Raw genomic sequence first — 13,321 nt, forward strand, 5'->3', positions numbered from 1 at the left:
GAGTCATAAATGGTGGTGGGCATGGGGCAATCAATGCAGGTGGCAGCAGGCTGTATACGTTGCCTCAAAGAACTGTATTACTCACAGGAGCAGCTGTTCACATACATTGTGCCAACCCAGGAGCACTGATCTGTGTGAAACTTGTGAGAGGTGCCGGCCAGCCCACACTGTGGTACCTGCAGGACCAGGGTTTGGATTTGCATGTGGCAGCCCGAGCTTTGTGGAGGGGAGTCGGGACATGTGTATGTGGCTTTCTCTCCTGCTCCTTCCAGCACATTGAAGGGACAAGGCAGCATGCAACTGCTCCTCTGCCTTGCTCACACACCCTTTTGTGACATTCCAATACATTTAGGTATTTAATAAACTGCATCCGTCTGGCTCACAGCCAGCCTTCAAGCCCAACAGCGTCTCCTCATGTGCAACCAACTCCAGCGTTGGCAGTAGGGAGAAAGCTATCCTCCCTCTTGCTTAATTGAATTAAATAGGAGTCATCTTGTCACTGGCGGCTGCTGTGGTTTGTGGATTGTGTCATCTTCAGAGGAGACTTCAGTACAGCAAGGCACACACTGATTCATGTACGTAGGAGTGAATCGAGAGTAATTCCAGTCTGGCAGAGTAGATGTGGGATGCGTATTTATTTCCTCAAGTGAATGAAATGAGGAAATTCCCACTTCCCCCTCACTGTATTATCAAAATCATATACAAACATACACTGGTTTTGCCTTTTATTTTGCTACTTTTCATTATTTTATTTCTGCCACCGAAAGGTAGCTCAAAGACAGCATTGTGACACAACTGAGTGGAGCCTTGGTATTAAAACCTACACGTTTATTAGACATGAGGCAGGATGTGTGTGATCAACCTCTCTGATGGGAACAGATGCTTCCCAAAGCCTGAAAGGAGAGGGGCTCACTAGCATTATGCCTGGTGGCAAGGAGACAATCAATTGCTGGATTGATCAGCGAAGATCAATCTGATCCGAGGCTCCTTTCCGTGATGAGGCAGAAACCACGGAGCTGGCAATCTCTGAAAAGCTCCAGGGAGCATAAAACCCAGAAGTTCCTAACCTCATTTTGGGGGAAAAAACCCAAACCAAGCAGAGCTGCTTTTCCTCTTCCAGCCAAATCCCAAGTGCTGCCGCTGGCAGAGGGGTCGAGGCACCGAGATGTCCCCAACAAGGGGGTTTGGCAATACGGGGTGCTGGGCACGTACCTAAGGCGAGGATTGCTGGAGAGGAGATGCACCGGGTGATGGCTGAACCTCAATCAAAAACACTGCACCTTTTATAACATAATTGCGTGCTTTATTGATATACACAGTAAAGCAGTATATAATACAATAGTAAGGCATATATTTGGTGAAATTTGATATGTTGTGAAAAAATGCAGTAAAACAGAAGTTTATAAAAATAATTAGTAAATGTTACAGTGTTGGTGTTAAAACACAATATATTATGATATCCAAGTAATAAACCAGTACTGAGTAACAATGAAATAACATGCCATATGGTATTTATGTATTCAATTACACTGATTATGTTTTACAGTTTAATACTTTGTCATTATAAGGTATATGAAATAATTCCCAAATTATGCTTAAAAAAGCAGCGATAAAGCTTTCAACTTTTTAAATATTTTTTGACAGACTCACTCCAAAACTAAGATCTAGAAAGTAAAACAAACAAAAGAAAACCCTGATGAAAACAACCGTGCAATCCGTATTTCCTCCTTTTTTTCTGACAAGAAGGTTTAACGTATAAGGGGGAAAAAAGAAGAAACCCGTCTCTTTCTCAGACCTTAATTTAAACCTTCTGATAAAGAAGACCATGAGAAATACCAAGGGTTCCTGTTGTAATAAAGTGTTAAAAAAGCTTTTTATTAGGAAAGCAGAGGTTTGGGGGGAGGGTTGTACTTATTTTTTCTGAATGATTATCATTGTTGGTATTATTATAACAATGAGACCTGGTCACACAATGGACACGTGGTGATGATGTAACATTATCTGTACGTAATTGTCAGGAACACCACAAAACCAAAGTGAGGTAGAAATAGCATGACTAGCCATGTTCAATGTTAACTAGCATTCAAAATAAAATCTTTCCCAAGTTTAATTACACTTCATACAAGAAGAGGTAACAGATTTATTTTTTTTTACTCTTGCAATATAAAGTCAGATGGTGTGTCTCTACATATTCTAAGGTAAAATTAAAAGCTGGTTAAGAAAATGAAGTGGTAAAGCTTTTGCTGACAGCACCTCATACCCAAACCTACCTCTCATGAGCTGCAGTCAAGCTGGCTAATCTGTTTAATCTGTTTTGCTATCAGTTCCTCTCTTTCTTACATCATTGTTAATTCTGTGGGATTACTTGTAGAGAGAAATGGGGAAGGAGAAAGGACCAGGGCCTTTGTTTTGGTGTGGAGTATCTCATGGAGCAGTGTGGCTACCTTCACCTGACGACGGTACGCGCGCAAGAACAGCAGTAACTCTTCTACAGCCTTTCCCAAAGGTTGCTGGCAGCGTTACAGCTCCTTGGGACTGGCTGCTGCAGCAGGCTGAGACACACATTGTGGGAAGCTCTGGTTTGGTTTTCCAGAGGATCGAGGAGCTTCACGCTCATTAAGAATCCTGGGAGCCGGACAAGCGAAGATGCTCTGTGAGTAACCTGCTTGTGCTTCGGGTCAGAAGCTGATCCCACAGGGGGTCAGGAGAGAAACTTCTCGCTTTCTTCTCTCCTTTGCAGCAAAGGTGACTCGAGCGGTGGTGGCGGGTGGGGGACAGCTGTACCCAACTCCTGCTGAAGCACTGGCTGCAGCCAGCAGGGCACCGGACACTGAGCTCCAAAGGTCTCACCCGGTAAGGCAATTTCTATGTTCCGTCACTAACAGCATTCAGGAATTTACTCAGGAGAGGAAACGCTGGCACATACGATGGTCATTAAATTCTTTCCTTTCCTCCTTTCTTCTGGGGTGTTTTGGTGTTTTGTTTTGTTTTTTTTTCCTTAATTTTTTGCAGGCTCTGTCATGTAATGTGCTCTTTCATTTAATTATTGCGAACTAGCTGTGTGATTAATGTAATTCTCAATCTTACTGGAAAGAGGTGACATAACTACCTTCACTGGAAGTTCAGGAGATATTCTTTTTTAAGCCAGCCCTAGTCAGACAAAACCAATGAGAAATGTAAGTTCGCCATTTTGGTGTCACTGCAGGAAATATTTTTTTTCTTTTTTGACAGGCAAGGAAAAGAACACAGGACATGAATCTCTCTGATGCAGTTACAGAGCTGAAATGATACTAAACAAATGCACTGCCTCAGTATATTTTTTTTGTGTTTTTTTTAAGGGGGTTTCTATAAACAATTATTTTTATAAAGCACACTTTAGTTTACAATCTTTCATTATAACTGTTATAAATTTTTTTTAAACAACCCGAAATGCGTTCCATATAAAGAAATGGCAAGTTATTTATCTATCAAGATTTTACATGTAGTTTTCTTATAATTTTTGTACAATTGCATAGACGTGTAAAACCTGCCATTGTTAACAAAACAGTAACAGACTTAGGAAACTACTGAAATCTACAGTATAGTACCACTACCCTTCACAAAAATATAGATTTTTTTTTTTTTTTCTTGTAAACTCTTACAGTCTAATCCTCTTTGTAGTATGAATATTATAAAAACCATGCGGGACGCCTGAAGTTGTAAAACACATCTTGCTATTCTAACACCTTGTCGTCGGTCATCACTGTCACTAAGGTTTCCATTGCTCTTCCCAAGTCATCTGCCATGTGGAAAAGGCTCCCTACATTGTGGCCTGAAAAAGATAGGGAAAGAAGAGGAATTAAATGAAGAAGACGTGGCAGCAGATTGGCAGGAACATTTTACAGAAAAGGCTGAGCACAGATCCATCACTCTCCACGTACTCCTTGCTGCCATCCCCAGTGAACTACACCAGACAGAACTATTTCCAAAAGTCTCCTGGATGAGTATGATATGCCATCATCAGCAAAGTTGCCAGTTTTGCAGAACACTTAACAGCAATACTGGGTTGAATGGCAATGGTAAACTATGTTGACAATAAGCCAGCACGTTTGTGTTCCAAAAAAAGCCCCCCGTAGTGCTGAAGCTGCATCATTAGGAATGTTCACCAAAAGCAATGATTAAATCCATTGACATCACAGAAAAGTTTCCAACTGATGCTGCAAGTGTTTGACCGTTCAATGTTCTATTAGGGAGAAAAACAGAAACAAACAGATCAGCAGTAATTAACTAAATCATTAAACCCAAGAGGTCCCAGCAGGATACCTGCCCAGATAGCTAAAATGATGACCAAACTAAATGGTTGCCGTTTATTCCATTGCTTTTAAAATACCTTCTGCTTTTCAGACAGCAGCCCAGCAGAAACAAAGATGCCACAATTATCAAGTAACTACTATACAGTGGTTCCGTTGTGCATTTCTCATCTCTAACCACCGTAAAGCCCTAAGATGGTAGAACCACAACACATGGACCTCCTACACATGAAAATGATGAATAAATGCAGAGTGCAGTTCTGGAGACAAAATCTGTAACTTCTCACACTCATTTTACCACTGCTGCAAATGGAAAGGAAAGGTAGAAATACTGACCAGCAATAAGAAAGGGCTTCATCACAATTAAAGACTAAACAGATTTGAAAGTAGGGAGATTAAATTGCCAAAAGTTGTCATTTTAGCCCCGTGGCCTGGTCTCCAGCTGCTGTTCAGGAGAGTGTGGGTCTCCTCCAAGTCCTGTGTCAGATTTGCAGCCCTCTATGACTGTCTCAAATACCCTCTGGCATCTCAAATGACAGAGACATCATGGCTTAAACAGCTGAATCCCATCTGGAGTCTCCCTCCTGAATAAATATGACTGAAGAGGGAATATGACAAGAGATCTAGGCACCCTACAAGATGAGCATCCAAATGAGGACTGAGTGTTCGAGATGTCTCGCAAGGACAAGAAGAAATGAGCAGACAGAAGGTCTTAAAACAAGCAGAAGGAAATTATACACCACACAGCACATAATTGTATTACTGAACTCATCTCCACAGGCTGATGTTGAGGCCAAGCACATAAATGAGTTAAAAAAGGAGTTAGAAAATAATCACTGAAGAAAGATTTATTGAAATGCAAAGAAGTGCATGTGACCTCCAACTCAAGAAGTCTCCACACTGCAGAGTGCCAGCAACTGAAAGTACATAACAGAGGAAGTATAACTCTATAAAACTATGGCCTGAGGGGTTTGATTTACTCTCTGAGAGTACTTGACAGAATATCTGTCTGGAAAAACATGGAAGGTGCAACATCATCTGCCCACAACCCTGCTTCCCAGGAACGCTCTGCCTTAGCCTGGATGCTGAGTCCTTGCAGGTCCTTGAGGAAGGAGCACCCAAATAAAGAAAAGGCATGACCAGGTTATCCAGGATACACCTTTCATGCAGTCTCCATTACCCACCTACACGGTGGGTAGCCCTCCTCACACAACTGTCTCCTCTAACAACAGGAACGAACTTTCTCTGTGGGGCAAATCAAACTCATCATCTATTCCAAATGTTTAAATATTACGGTAGTCATGGACAGTTGACAATCCTACAGTACATAGGAGCTTGGGGTGACGTTTGTTAATATTCATCAGCATTTATGGAATAGAAAAAAATGACCTGAGAAATATCGAGAGAAGCTTTTTTCTTCCAGAGAACTACTATGACCTTTTACATTCAAATTTTTAAATGCAGCATTCATTACACAAAACTATGCCATATCTAAAAGATAATTACTCAACAAGCTGTCTGTTTGATTGTGAGCTGCGCTGTGCGTGGCACAGTTTGCTAGGTATCAATATAAAGAAATACTTGGTTCTAATCTGGTGACATTTTCTAATTGCACTAATGCACAGAGAAACAGGGGCATCAAGCAGCAATTTCATCCACAGATCAGTAACGATAGCCATCCTATTCATCCTAAACAAAAACTTGTAATTTGCTCATCAGCACGTCAAGTAACTGAGTATGAAAAATTCCTGCCAAGTTTTGGTCAAAACATAGTTTATTTTAAAGTAAATGTATGCTACCACATTTATTTTAGATGTAAGGGATAATCTCTTTTACTGGCACCATGCAGGCTGAGATCAATCCAGCAAATTACACCATGGAAAGTGAAAATTTGATGAAGTCATACGAAAGCAAAAACATATTTTAGATGGGAGATGCTTAGGTAAACAGAAAGGTAGCTGTCACTGGTTTGCTCTACTTACCCAAAACTCTGACATGCTCTGGTACATCTGTAGCACATGCTATCCAGGCTTTGTCAGAATAACCCTGGTGTAACTGGAGTGACCTGCAGCGTCCCCCCAAACATCCTGACCCTGCAAACTACTTTCAAGAACTCCCTAGGCTTTTAATACTCTTTTTCTTCCTCACCTGCAGTAACCCACGGACATGAGACAGGGCGGTGGTGAGAGCTGTAACTGGGCAGCCAGGCACGAGAGGCATTGCTGCCTGGGGGATCACAGTCTCTCCTTCAGATTTGTTGAAATCTGTTGTTTCCAGAAACAACACTGGGACTGCAGGGCTCGTCAGGGACTCCACCACCACTTAATCCCAGCTCGGGAAGAGGGATCACCCTTCCATGGATTTAAAGCAATTCAAACTACTAAACCCCATCATCAGAAAAAACCACAGTATTTGTTAATACTATTTTGTTCTGTCAGATACAGAGCTGTAAAGGTAACAAAGGCTGGTTTCATAGAAAGAGTCTAGGTCTAGAAAGAATAACTTCAGTCAAAAATATAGGAAAAAAGTCTTTCAGAAGTATGCCACAGTAGGTACTAATCAATAAGCTGTTCAGGCAACTAAAACACAAGAAAGAAGACAACACAACATAACACAAGAAGACCTTAAGGATTCAGGGATCCCGAAGTATTCTTTTAAAGTGTAACAATAACAAGAATGTCTGCTAGGGTTTTTTTCCTTTTCTCTCTTAATTGCTGCCATATTTTTTAAACCACCATGATTCGAATCCGACCTCCCTCCACAAAAGCTGCACAGAGGCAGGCTGGGGTTACTAAGGAGATACAACTCCCTCTCCCCCACACCATCCACGCTGCCTCTCCAGCACAGGTCTTAATTTCCTCTGCCGAGAAGCCAAACATCATGTGTCTCCTCCTAAGCCATCTGAGTTTACAGCTCAGAGCATGACCACAAGCCACTGCTGATTGCAGTTTATGTTAATAGCTGGACTGTGAAGCATAACAGATTGGGGACCGCAGTCTCTGGGACAGTCACAGGAAGGGAGGACGGGCCAGAAGAACAGGCAATAGCCATGCTCCAGCCACTCAACTGGCAAACCCTCAGCAGGGCATCATTGCACCACTAGCAGGTTTTCTGCCTCTCTTGCAGATGGAGTAACAGCCAGGTCCATCAAGACTGCAAATAGTTGAGAACAACATATGCAATAATCTCCTGGAACTGTATGTGCAATGAACGCATCCTCTTCTACAATGCCTGTTACCTAAATAAGAGCTCAAATTCACGGACTGTTTCTATTTAGCTCTGCTGCTTCTATTGAATACTGCTTATTTGCCCTCTCTAAGACTGAAACATAGGACATTGACATTTTAATTAAGAAGCAAATGAGAAAAATACTGTCCTAAAAGGACTTAGAAAAATATAAATCATAGCTTTCCACTCATTATTATTCATATTTTAAAGGAATGCCACCAAAGAAGGCTTTCTTTCTTTTTCTTTTCTTTTTTTTTTTTTTTAAACATTAAAGCTGAGAAAGTTTTTTCCATGCTTGAGGCACTGAAAGGTTGAAAGATGCTACCATGTAAGAAAAAAACTAGCACACACTTTGAAATCCAGTGATGGAGCTCAAAATGGATATGGACAGTATTAACTCAGACTTGTAAAACGGAGGGAATATTAACGCAGGTGCATTTGCTTTGAAAGCAGAAAACACCTATTTCTGCACACACTTAACTCCATCACTTCTGGTCACATACAGATGGATGTGTTTCACATCTGCTGAATTTGCTTTAGAGGCTCTACTGGAATTAAGGCCCTTGGGTGAGGGCGCAGTAATTGAATATCAATCTTACACTACAGCTTGTCAGAGAAATAAACGTGGACGATTCAGACTCCAAAGAGTGGACAGAAAGTAAACTAAGGAGCCCCAACACAATGCTGTGCCTTTTTAGGCAGCACAGATTTCTAACCCTTCCCCGACAAAAGACAAATCCTTCCCTGTCAGTGGCTTGGATTTCGACACCCTTATTCCTGTCAAGTAATGCCATGAAATCCATGGGATTACACATGAAGACAATACCTAATGTGGGTAATGGGATCAAAACCTGGCCGGGTGGGTTTAAAATTGTATGATCTGCCTTTGCACAAATGGATTCACACATAAAGCAAAAGCTGTTCTGCACCTTAGCTCATACGCTTCATAGGCAGGCGGAGAATTGTGTTTTATATTCATCTCTGCAAGTCACCAAGCCCCCTGTGGAACTGCCAGCAGGCACCAACACAACTGGAGAGCTGTGAGTGATTCCATTGAAGAAGTCGAATTTCTTAGGGTTGCTGGAATCTGATCAGATGGGATATACCTGTTTTTCTAATTTTTTTTTTTTTTATTTTATTAATTGTATCAACTATTCCCTCAGAAGCAGAAGCTTTTTCTGAATAATATGCATAAATATGAATGAGGGTAGTGGAAATCAACAACCTGTTTTGCTGAATTGGAGAAGAATTCTCAGACCGTATGGGCTGACAGCATGCAGGGCTGAACATGAAATGACTTCTATAAAATTTCTTGACTGGTGCAGTCTGTTGATGACATCCCAAGCACCCTTTTTTGACCCACATGAGAGGACCTGCCGTTTGAGGACAGACTTAACCTGCACGGAGGATCTCACTCCTCGAAGCGTGGCTGGACCTGGGCCAGCTCCTACAACCAGCGCAGACAACCACTGTATCACAAGACACCACACTCAAACAAATCCTGGCTCTCCCAGGGTAGCCTGGCAGTGACTGGGGGGGTCACAACAGCTCTGCTAAAACCCCCAGGGCAGTGAGTTTCCATGAGTGCCCCCCTCTCTGCACCAGCAGAAGTTTGCAAAACCAGTTACCCTTGAATTCCTGCCACATCCCCACCGAACATCAGCTGTTTGGGAAAGGTCATTTCACAGCTACTTGCAATTGCACTCAGGCAGCCTCTGAATATTTTATCTTTAATAATAATTTTCGCTAGGAATTCATCTTTCAAACACTGTATCCGGTTGGCGAGTGAAGAGCAGCTTCACAGGGGGAAAATCAAGGCTCTCTGGAAATACTTTCAAAGGTGCTATGACAACACAGCGCAAAACGTTTTCCTCCGTTAAGAAGCAGCGACGTACACAGTCTAAAATCTATTTTGCATCAACCCAACCATGTCCGAAGTGCACAGTGAAAACCATGGCCCATTCGCATCGCTGAGCACAGCGCTGTGGAGCTGGTGAGTGTTAGTAGCCTTCTTCACTCTGTAATAGGCTATCACGAAATTAAAACACCTGAATCTCTTATACCTCTCAACTCTCACTGTTCTAAAGAAAAAGGAAAAAAAAACCCTATTTAATAACTGGAGACGATGGTTGGTATATTGGCACATATATGTAAATGCAATTGTGAGTATGTAAGCAGAAAAGCAAGAGACACGGGTCTCCCTGTTGTGCTTACATACAGAGCAACACAACTTAAGTCAATGACTGCAGCATATTTGCCGGCCACATTCATCATCCAGAGGCTTAATTTCAATGTATTATCTTCTCCTCCCCGTTCCTCAGTCTCCACCTCTGGGAGGATGGGAGAAAATGCAGATCCCTGAGCTGACATCATTGTCTCCACTGAAAGTTGAGAGGTACGCTGCTGTTAAGAGCACGCATGGGGAATGCACTCAGCAAAATCAAACAAAACCCACAGCAAAATAAAACCACACCCCCCCCCCAACCCTTCACCAAACCCAAGCAAACCCGTGCTGCCGTCACACCATGCTGGGCACAGAAAGCAAGCTGTGACAAACAGAAGCCATGGCAGTGAGCTTGCATCTCACTAACCTCTCTCACTGGCTTTCCAGGGGCATTTCTTCCTTTAGGAACAGAGAGAGGAAGTGGAAGAAATATCAGAAAAGAGAGGAAAAAAACCACACATGAATATATATTTTATACGGTAAGAGACACTTCAATTTCCACTTAGGAATTTAATATAAAATAATGGCATTTCTGCTTTAAACAAAGACTGAAAGTACACTGAAATCTACTGATCATTCTGAGCTGATTCATTCAAGAACAGTTCTGTAAGCTGCAAAATCACTTGAGAAAACTACTGAAACCAACGTACAGGCCTTCCAGTTGAGGACAAGGATGGCACAGAAGATCTGAAATCACTTTCTGAGCATCCAAATTTCCTCAATTTGCATACTTCTACTAGTCAGTATTAGTGGGAAATCCCCCCACCCCTCGCCCTTCACCAAACCCAAGCAAACCCGTGCTGCCGTCACACCATGCTGGGCACAGAAAGCAAGCTGTGACAAACAGAAGCCATGGCAGTGAGCTTGCATCTCACTAACCTCTCTCACTGGCTTTCCAGGGGCATTTCTTCCTTTAGGAACAGAGAGAGGAAGTGGAAGAAATATCAGAAAAGAGAGGAAAAAAACCACACATGAATATATATTTTATACGGTAAGAGACACTTCAATTTCCACTTAGGAATTTAATATTAAATAATGGCATTTCTGCTTTAAACAAAGACTGAAAGTACACTGAAATCTACTGATTATTCTGAGCTGATTTATTCAAGAACAGTTCTGTAAGCTGCAAAATCACTTGAGAAAACTACTGAAACCAACGTACAGGCCTTCCAGTTGAGGACAAGGATGGCACAGAAGATCTGAAATCACTTTCTGAGCATCCAAATTTCCTCAATTTGCATACTTCTACTAGTCAGTATTAGTGGGAAATCATGTTTCCCCAACGTCAAATTAATTCATCAAGACATGTCGCATTTTATTATGGCCTACATACAAATATACAGGTATACATTCATATATACACATACATGTACACACACTCACACTTATTTCACAGCTAGAGCTGTACACTGGAATACAACATGCTCACATTCAAGATAAATATGTTCTGGAAGATGTTTCCAACAAGCTGATCAGCAAGCATGGCAAAACGGAGGGGCCAGAGGGAAGAAAGGGAGAAAAAAAAATTCAAGTGAAAAGGGAAAAAAGGGAAAGTATCTCATCATTTTCAAGTTACACTGTCAAAACAGAGGAGTCATTAATGGGTTTAGCTGAGAAGATGTTCCTGACGAGCCTTCAGGGAAGCCATACTTTGATCATTCTGATTCTTTTCAAACACTTATCATAGCATACTTGTTTTTAAAAAACAGAAAGCCAGGTGTCAATCAACAGCAGAAACACTCTCCTGCCTCCCTTCCCATCGCACAGCCGGTGACAATAAGATGCTTGCTGCCTCCAGAAGCACTGTCCCACTGTCACAGGTACACTACTGCATGCACCAGTATGGCCAGACCTTGTAGCCCGAGGTGATAAAGTCACTGTGGCACACACTGCTCAAGAAAGAGGATGATCTTTGCCCCAGAGCTGTTGTAAATGATGTAATTGTAAATGATGTATCGGGCAATGGGGAGAGAGACAGATATATACAGGAGAACACACTGGTCAGCATCACAGTAACCTAATTGCTGTCGAGTGTTTTTCTGGCTACGGCAGCCTGCAGGAGACGGGAAGGAAGAAACTAAATAGCTTTGCAGGTATTTCACAAGCAGCAGAACAAGGGTCAGCAACAGAGCAAAGCTGAGCAGGGGTGGTAAAGGAGAGGAGGAGAGGGTGGAGGAAGTGAACGGCAACCCCAACCACCACGGGTCAGAGCCACCGCTCAACTACAAACTCCAGAACAGCAACAGAAACCGCAGGGCAACCTCTGAGGGGCCTGGACAGCAAAGGTTATGATTTAACACAACAGGGGAAGTTTTATTCCCTTCCTCCCCCTCTCCCTGTCCCCAGTAGCACACTTACCATTCGAAATGACAGTAACAGGTCTGAAGCCATGTTCTGCATGTGGGTTTTTATTCTGGTTCTAGGGGAGCCTTGACTCAGGTCTGTACCACGTGTGCTGGTGGGGCACAGAAGTACTCGAGTGAGCCCGATGTCTAGCAGAGGTGCAGCTTCAGTTCTCAGGGCTTCACTTTGCAGGCCTGCCTAACTCCCTAGGACTTACATGAGCACCTACAGAGCTTGCAGCCTCCTCTGGCGCTTTTATCAGGAGCTATGAATGCTAAAAAAAGTGCCTCCCAGGAGGGAAGATGAGAACCTCTCACTGATATAAATCATGTAACCGAAAATCCTTCAAAATGAAGACACAAAGCCCAATGCATACTTCAGTCTTCTTCTGAGGAAGAGCCCCAAGGATTAGATGAGTAGGTGGTCCACCTAAGTGCAAGAGTCCTGGGGCATGAATGAGATCCAGCAGAAGACAGTTCAGCTTGGGTCAAGAGGAGAGAAAGAACTGCCTACATGTAAATGCTGGATCCTTTGGAGGTCTTAAGAAATGACTACCTGTCTGCACAAGCATCTAAAATTGCAGCTACACAGTGTCTAATTTAAATATCTACATGAGACAGTCTGGATTCTGCTTGAAAATGAATGTATTTAAAGGTATCTTGGATAGTTCTGCACCACACAAAACAGCTGGTGAGTAATCAGCCCTAGAGTTTGTTAAATGCAACAAAGAGTAGCACTACTACAGTAACAGCTAATTTCTTTTGGAGGAAGATTAAAAAGGGTTTAATGGATTTTACTTTATTTTCTTCTTTGCATATGAATGAATGCATGTCTAAGTTTTCAGGCAAGGAGTATGGTTTGGCATAAATTGCAGAGGAAGAAGACTGTCTGTATTGCCGCAGTTTTGAAAACTTGTATTCTATAACGCACCAAAACACTGATACACCATCCATGGGTACCTAATTACCTATTATTCCTACTCAAATCAAGATTTCCTGCCCTTACAAAATAGGAGAGTCTGTCTTTTTTTTTTGGAAATCTACATGACATTGTATCACAGGCAAAGGTACACAGAGAGTGATCAAATCGAACTTGAAAGCAGAGGCACTAATATAAATGTCATGCATCTGTGTAGATTCAGCTCAAAGCAGAGGGCACAAGCATCTACTGCACTGTCCCTCTCACTGAACTGGGGAGAGGGACAGGCTGCAGAGGGGAAAGATCTGGATCTGCAAAT

At 42.3% G+C, this 13,321-nt stretch overlaps 1 protein-coding gene across 9 annotated transcripts in view; it reads right to left on the minus strand.

The window, feature by feature from the left end:
- Positions 1–1,281: 1,281 nt before the first annotated feature.
- Positions 1,282–13,321, minus strand: part of DMD (dystrophin) — a 1,195,780-nt gene continuing 1,183,740 nt past the window's right edge. For 6 of the 9 annotated variants that reach the window (XM_014954058.1, XM_014954055.1, XM_014954053.1 and 3 more), the window contains one exon: positions 1,282–3,811. In XM_014954058.1, the coding sequence (XP_014809544.1) occupies positions 3,714–3,811 (98 nt within the window). In that variant the 3' untranslated portion in view covers positions 1,282–3,713. Of the gene's footprint in view, positions 3,812–10,108; positions 10,141–10,620; positions 10,653–13,321 lie in introns of all 9 variants that reach the window. The other 3 variants (XM_014954052.1, XM_014954051.1, XM_014954054.1) reach the window with 3 other exon arrangements.

The sequence above is a fragment of the Calidris pugnax genome, unplaced genomic scaffold (assembly GCF_001431845.1).
Source record: "Calidris pugnax isolate Ruff unplaced genomic scaffold, ASM143184v1 scaffold246, whole genome shotgun sequence".
Lineage (NCBI taxonomy): Eukaryota > Metazoa > Chordata > Aves > Charadriiformes > Scolopacidae > Calidris > Calidris pugnax.